At 42.3% G+C, this 8,180-nt stretch overlaps 1 protein-coding gene across 1 annotated transcript; it reads left to right on the top strand.

The window, feature by feature from the left end:
• The first annotated feature begins 250 nt into the window (after positions 1-250).
• NPFFR2 (neuropeptide FF receptor 2) lies at positions 251-2,868 on the top strand. Its single transcript, XM_026118982.2, has 3 exons — positions 251-617; positions 1,374-1,473; positions 2,028-2,868. Exons 1-3 carry the CDS (start codon positions 251-253, stop codon positions 2,866-2,868), a joined length of 1,308 nt encoding a protein of 435 aa, XP_025974767.2.
• Positions 2,869-8,180: the final 5,312 nt, after the last annotated feature.

Genomic DNA, 8,180 nt, shown 5'->3' with positions numbered 1-8,180 from the left:
AAGGACTTGATTTATGGAGCCTGCAGATGGAAGAAAAACTTTATCAGCCTTGCCAGTCACTTTTATAGACCCATGCTGGAAAATCAAACTAATAGTATTTTTGGTTTTTCCTGCCTGGGAATGCTCAGAACATGGACTGTCAAAGTAAGCCCTAAAGGAATGAGCATATGTAATAGTTTTTCATGTATTTCAAGACACTGTATATCCAAATCTAGTCCTATTTCTTCAAATCAATTTCCAACATGCTATAATGACCTCTTTAAAAACATCTTTTAAGGCACAATACGACACGAGTAAGAAAATGGATTCAGATTCTTCAACGGATTGGCCTCACATGCTTGGTTTTAACGGAACATACAAGTACCTGTACTTGGAAGACAATGTCTCCTATGTAGACTTCTACCTTCATCAGCCATCAGTGGCAGCTGTCTTCATCGTCTCTTACCTCCTCATCTTCTTGCTCTGTATGATTGGCAACGGAGTGGTTTGCTTTATCGTTCTGAGGAGCAAACACATGCGAACAGTCACAAATCTTTTCATCTTAAACCTGGCGGTCAGTGATTTACTGGTGGGAATCTTCTGCATGCCCACCACTCTCCTGGACAACATCATTGCAGGTAGGCCTGGTCACACCACGTAGCAGTAAGAGCTCAAGGAGGACTCTCCTGCATTTGTAAGAGCATGGTGCAGGAGACAGTAACCCCCACAAATCGTTCCTTAATTCTGTCCCTGGCATTCAGAACCAACCCCTCTGATGAGATTTGGGACAAATGTGGAGCCCTTGTATTGCGTCCTGGCCCAAGGGGCAAAACCCTTCATGTACATCACCTCTACACTCGTTAAAAAGAGTTTAGGCACCCCCATTAGATACCTTGCAGCCCTGTATACCCAGCAGACAAACAGGGTGGTAGGAGGTGGCATAGCTTTGAGCCTCCTCAGGAAAGTATGGCAGTCGGCCCTGGCTGTCCTGAAGCTAAATTCAAGGGTAATCTGAAGTGATACTATATTTGTTTTTTGAAGGAACCAGAGGAGATGTTTTTACTTCAGATGATACCCCACATGTCCTCTGATTTAATGGAAGCATTCAAGACATCTTCAACTGTAGTGCTCGATTCCCTTTCCTGTGTCAAGGCCCCACTTTAATCTGTAATCACAAATCCTTGCTCTGCTATTTTTCAGAACATCAGAAACACACTCAAAGCATTTGGCAAAGCAGTTATTTCCCTAAACTCTGCCTCCCTTACCGCCTACAGCCTGACAGAGCAAAGGAAGTCTCTTGGTTTGGGGGAGGAAAATTCCTCTTCTGTTTACACTAGAGGAAGTATAGTACTGCAGTGAGTTGGAGAAAATTTCAGTGTCCCATTTCTTTCCAGGATGGCCGTTTGGGAGCATGGTTTGCAAGATGAGTGGGATGGTCCAAGGAATCTCTGTCTCAGCCTCTGTCTTCACTCTAGTTGCAATTGCTGTAGACAGGTAAGATGATACAGAGATGGGAAACCATCTTTTTCATCACCCTGAGGCCACTGGACCACGTTGAGGCTGATTCATTAATCCGTACAACGTTGCAACAGATTTGAGGTATTTTGCTCCGAGAGCTAGCAAGCAAAACAAAATGTGGCCGTGTCTAAAAAGCAGCCACAACAATTTGCTCCTCCACTAGTACCTCTTAAAAATGATACAGCTGGGCTATAGTTGGCTGCCTAACGTTGGTTATTGAACTATTGAACTAGACAGTAGAGGCACTGATACCTGCTTCGGTTACTGAAGTAGTACTAGCAAGCTGGTAAGAAGACAGATTGTACAAAGAAATGTTAACAATAATGTGATTTTTTTGGAGACTTTTTATCAACACAGCTCTTAAATGGAGCAACTAATTCTAACTCCACTGGTTTATGTAGGATGAGGAGCTGATTACATCTGTACTTCTTTAAAATTCACAAATTGGAAAGCGTGGACATGTTTGCCTGTTTGATTAAACATTCCTTAAATGGCTTTTTCACATATGTCCCCGGGTGTCTTTGCTGCAGGTTTCGATGCATCGTTTATCCTTTTAAGCAGAAGTTGACCATTCCAACTGCAGTTGTCATTTTAGCAGCCATCTGGATTCTGGCTGTGGCAATCATGTGTCCCTCTGCAGTCATGTTGCAGGTGCAAGAAGAGAAGCATTTCAGGGTGATCCTTGGCTATGGCAATGAAACCCGCCCTGTCTACTGGTGCCGGGAGGACTGGCCTGATCCAGGCATGAGAAAGATCTACACAACGGTTCTCTTTGTCAACATCTATCTGGCTCCCCTGTCGCTCATTGTTATCATGTACGTGAGGATAGGCATTACTCTCTTCAACACGGCAATGCCTGCGGTGGGAAAACACAGCCAGGAGCAGCGGCACCTTGCGTCCAAGAAGAAGCAAAAAGTAATCAAAATGCTCGTTATCGTGGCTTTGCTTTTCATCCTGTCCTGGCTTCCTCTGTGGACTCTGATGATGCTCTCAGACTACGCTAACCTGTCAGATGTCCAGCTGCAGATCATTAACATTTATATCTATCCCTTTGCACACTGGCTGGCCTTTTTCAACAGCAGCGTCAACCCCATCATCTATGGTTTCTTTAATGAAAACTTTCGCCGAGGTTTCCAGGCAGCCTTTAAACTTCAGCTCTGTTCTAGGGAGGTGATTCACAAAGAGGTCTATTTGCAGCGAGGCCAAAACAATGCCATTTTGCCAGCTGTCAACTACCAGACACCCCAAGATGAAGCTTGTCAAAATGCTAAGGAGGAGGGGAAGCCAATTAGGAAAGGAAATTGGATGAATAAGCAGCAGGATTTGATGCTGGAGGATCTAGAAGAGCCCTCCAACGATGGGGTTAAGTGAAACTTGCTATGAACTATCTAAATGATTTATGCCTGGCAGAGTTTATTTATTGTGGCGGGAAATTCATACCCTGTAAGACCTTTCTGACAAAACCAAAATATGCCAATATGTTTCTGTTTAGAACAAGATATGCAGCTTGCATAATATCTGATTGTTTGATATAAGTAGAAGCCAAATTCAGCCTTCTTTGTCACCAGTTTACATCAGGAGCATCTCCCCTGCTATCAGTGGTGTCTCACTTCTCCCAAACTGGAATGGAGCAAAGACCTGATTAAAATGGAATTACCTTCCATTTATCCTGATGTAAGAGAAGAAAACTATGATTATTCACTCAGATATAGTTATTGCTGATCCTCACTGATAAAGAGGAGAATACTTGTCCATTTGCTTTTATGAATTTCTTGGAGTGGGTCAAACAGGGTTGCTTGAACAATATTTATGAAAATGCTTCAGCGTGTAAGGCTGTTTGTTGTTAATACATGCAAATTTCTTGTTGAAATGAAACCATAACAGCTGTCTGTAGTATCCTAGCATACCTAGACTGTGGGGCTGGATAGAGGAGAAAATCATGAAACTTGTTAGGGCCCTGAGCACATCTCCCCTCCGGCTGCCAGGGCTGGGGGCAGCTCAGAGCCAGCACGGCCGATGGCCGTCCCCTCCCTCTGCTGACCCTGGAGAGGCTCCCAGCCAGCGCTGCAGGGCGGCCACAGCCAGCACCCACCCCTGCCCAGGGGAGCTGCTTTCACATGCTGAGGCTCCAGTGCTTGGCCCCCGCCGGAGCTACAGCTCCCGCTGCCTCGCAGCCCTGCCTGTGCCTGCCCAGGGCCAGACCAAGACCAGGATGTGCAGACTGACCTCCCAGGCTGGCCTTGGATGCGTGTCATCCCTATGGACTTGTGCAGGACTCTTGGATGAACCTGGCTGCCCCCAGCCTGCCCTGCTCCCTCGCTGCGGGCGGTGGGACGGGCCCTGGCTGCCGAAGCCCCTGCCCTGCTTGCCCGGGGATCCCCTGCAGCTCCTGGCTTCCCAGCCTGCAGGGAGCTGCCAGCCCTCACAGCTCCTGGCCAAAACTATTCCATTAGAACATTTTAATTTACTGTTGAATTAAGAAATACTTGTGTCTACAGATTAAAATATCCACTAATACTGGATACTAATATTAGTCCACTTTTACTGGACTAATAGCAAGACTAATCCAATAAATTCACGTCTTTATTTAATACACTACATTTTCCTTTGTTTGGCAGTGGGTCCTTCTTGCTACTGCTGCTTTAGCTGCTTCTGTGAAGCCTAAGCCTGTTCCTGGAACTTCTCAATCTGTTCTTTGATAAATCTCATTAAGTCAACTATTGGAGAGAAAGTATTAATACTTGAACTGACCTCACCGATTCCTAGGTCAACATGTAGCTGTACTCATAGTGCTTCTGCCTGGACATTTTGTATGCCAACTGTTTCCAACCTAAACAGCAAAAAGTAAACATCTTCAGTGACATTTCACTTATTCTCATTTCTGGTTGTCCACCTTGTTAATTCTGTGATACTAACTATTGCTGCAGCTTGAGAAACGGAGTGAAAATTTGAGAAATAAAAGAAGAAAAGTGGCTTTTGAGGTACATTTTTGATGGGATCTCATTCTGTTTTGTTTCGGTGCAATTCACCTAAGAGGACTGCAACTTCAACACTAGCATGAGAGAGAACATCTTGAGGACCTATTCAATCTGAGAGAGCCTGACACTTAGAGCAACCCTGGGGGCATCTCATAGATGCTCTTGACATTGATGAGAGGTCCAGGTTAGTGCAAGATGTGCTACAGGATTAGAGCATCACCAAGTCTTATCCTTTGAGGGTCTAGAGGTGCCAATTACCAGGTAAGGTCATTGCCCAGTGATTAGGTGGAGTGGCATGCTCATGAAACTAGAGTCCTTCTTCTCATAAATCTGCATACCTTTGAGATGATGACAGATTTGCACAATTAGGGGAAACCAATAACTTTTCCAGCTGTATTGCCCCAAACTGTTCCCTTCTCCGAATTACCAGAAAACATGGAAAATATTGGGAAGGGGTAGGAAGGTGCAGCAACAGCTCTAATTTTGCAGGTGATTTTTGTAACACATTGTATCTAGGCTGGTATTTTTAAAGGATCTAATCAAACACAGATGCCTGATTCTGTTGTGCTCCCTTGAAAAACACAGCAAAGAAAATGTTTTTCACCTCCAGGTACTCCACATGTTCCACATCCCTTTCATCCAGTCCTTCTTCCTTTACTTGTATGTTGCAAAAATGACACCCATTTTGCCCGGCAAAGTTTGCTTTACTTGGATTCCCAAAGCTTATTGCTACATCTCTTTTTTTATGCAGAAAGCTAAATCATGCACAGCTCTGTCTGTGCTGTCTATTGCTTATGGCACAGTTTATCTGTTGCTGCAAGCACAGATTTTTCTGGTGAAGAATACCCAGGTCTTAATAATTTAATCCATTCTGTTTATGTGTTCTAGACCGGAACAACCGGCCAGTCTCTCAAAGAGAGCTTGTTTTACTGCAACAAGAAACACAATTTGGCAAATGGCAAACTGTGCCATCCACAAGTGAGATACAAACACCGTGCTCTTTAAAAATCAGATTAAATGCACACACCCATCTGGCTGGTATACGTTTTGCAGGTCATGCCATCTATTGATTTTAGAGTGACATTTAATAAGCTAACAATAGAGATAGCCTGTTATTGCAGGAGGTAATTTTTTCCAAAGAGCTTTTGCCAGACATGTGTTTTCTTGATTAAAGCTATGGACCGGATGACTTCCAGAGGTCCCTTTCAACCTGAATTACTCTGCATGATTCAGCAAAACTTGGAGACTATTATTAAACATAAGTATACACCTATGTTCATCCCAGTTCAGCAAAATACTCACAGATGTGCTCAAAATGAACATCAACATGACATAAAAATTCCCTTAAGTGTCTGTCTGGCTCAGGGTGGTATTCCTTAAAATGGCCTTGGCATTTCACCGTGGGGGAAGAACTCTGAAGTAAAAGCCTTCAAATGGTTTGCCTTCACTGGGAACAGGCCTGTGTTAAATACGGAAATAATGTTTTAAGGACAATTACAAAATTAAAATGTTTGCTTTTTTAAAACTGAATTTCAAAACGCTCTCGGAATGCTACCTCCACACACACAAAAAACCCACTGTGATTGAATTGTAACAATGTATACCAAAACATGTAAAAAAAGATGAAAGAAAAGACTATTTTAGAAAGCAGGATTTTATCCTGGAAACACTGTCTGATGAAGTAATTAGCCTTTGGGAGGGGAATTTGAGCGACACAAGGAAAAAGAAAAGAAATTTCTACAGAACAAGAGGATTGCATGAAGTATTTCAGTTTTGCTAGGACTGCATTTCCCAGTTGAATATACAGCTATTGACATTTTCCCATTTGCTCTACTTAAAAGGCACGTTGCTGACTTAAATTCACTGAACATCTCTTGTCCTCTGGTTTCCTGACAACATCTAGCACAATTAGATAATTATTTTGTGTACTGGTTTTTTTAACTGTAATTCCAGTAGCAATAATGAAAAGTCAGCATGTTTGGTTCTGTGATTCACCACCAATCAATCATTTAGACTTCACTGAATCTTCAGTAGGTAGGCAGTTTAATCATAAAAATCCAAGGTTTACCCATTTTAGCTGTTTTCAAGACATACCCTCATTTCCTGTCATTGTATGAACAAAGAACAACTCCCAGTAGGAACACTTTAGGATTGTTCTGAAATTTGACCAGCCTTAACCCTCTCCAAGCATCTATTTTCCATCTATTCGTCAAGAAGTGCTCTAACAACTGAATTACTTCAATAAAACCAGGGCCAGGTTTCTACTTAAGTTTCTACCATTCATGCCCAGCAGGCTCACGAATAGGCTTTCTAAGCCATACCTCAAAGTCTTTATCACCAGCACCAAGCGGCTAATTCGAAAGCAAGAGTATCTAGTACTTTGTGTAAGTTACTCTTTTTTTATTACAGGATCTTTACAGGGAACTTAACACCACTTGCTCCTCTCAGCCATTCACTGTCCTTAGGAGCCATTAGCATTCATGAATCACAACCCACATCTCAGAGGACCACAGTCTCCAAAGCACAACAGATCCAGTTGTCATTTATCAATTGAAACCAAATAATAAATCTATGCCTTCCACTTTGAAACTGAACTAGAATCAAAACACAGCTTTTGTCACAAGTAAGATACTAAGTTTCCAGAGTCTCATGTTTCCTACCCTGTTTAGTCACGTAACTCCTACATACTTGCAATCCTCACACGTTCAGCATCCTCATTAGCCTGAACTCCACTGATTCATCTTCTTGCACTGCTCTGCTTTTAGACAAATGCCCAAATATCGTCAAGTAATTTGGAAATCCAAGGCAACATAGCCGTAACTAAAATCTGCAAATGTATTTCTTAATTTAAAATTGGGCCTGATGGCATTTTAAAAATAGGCTCTGAATGCTAACGGACTGAGTGCTTCAAAGGAATGGCATATTTCTAATACTTATTCATTTATTTCTTGTTTCGTGTGTTGCACTTGACATTTATATGCCACCCATAGATGCAATAAGACAGAGTAAACCAGCTGTATTAGACTGTTGTCACCAAATTTGGTGGTGCTGTACAACCTCTAGACAGCAGTGTTACTTAAGTTTCCACCCATTCGCTCCCTCCACTAAGGAGGTCCACTTTGGTCGAATGATAAGCTGCTGATATCCACGCCCAAACCTTCTGTAGCAGGAACTCTCCCACAGAAAAACATTTGTATTGTATCCAGAATCAAAAAGACTTTAACACACACAGGGAACTGGATGAAGGTCTCTTGGGAAAAACATAGGAATGAAGAAGTGTAGGGGAGTTGGTAGTCACTGGAAGAGACAATACTAGCGGCTTGAAAGAAAACTTTCACTAGGACAAAGAATAATATGAAACCAATACTGGTTGTGTAAAGAGCTCTGTCAAAAGCTCTTTGGTGGCATCAGGAAGGAATTGTCAAGAACAGGAACAAAATTGCATTAATGTAGAGATTGGATTGGAAGCAGAAGTACATTACTACATAGGGAAGTAAATACATAAATGACAGAAATATGGTTAAAATACTAAATATACTGCATTGCCTTGGTTTCTATTTTAAAGAAAAAAGATTCTGATCTACATTTCAGGACGGAAAAGAAGAAAAGATTAAAGAAAGTTTAGGTGAGCAAGTTGTGTTAAAAACTACACAGCCTGATCAAATCGACCTAAGAAAGCTGCAGAAGCAGCTCATCACTGTGAAT

The sequence above is a fragment of the Dromaius novaehollandiae genome, chromosome 4, assembly GCF_036370855.1.
Source record: "Dromaius novaehollandiae isolate bDroNov1 chromosome 4, bDroNov1.hap1, whole genome shotgun sequence".
NCBI lineage: Eukaryota > Metazoa > Chordata > Aves > Casuariiformes > Dromaiidae > Dromaius > Dromaius novaehollandiae.
This window is presented reverse-complemented; position numbering and strand designations above follow the sequence as displayed.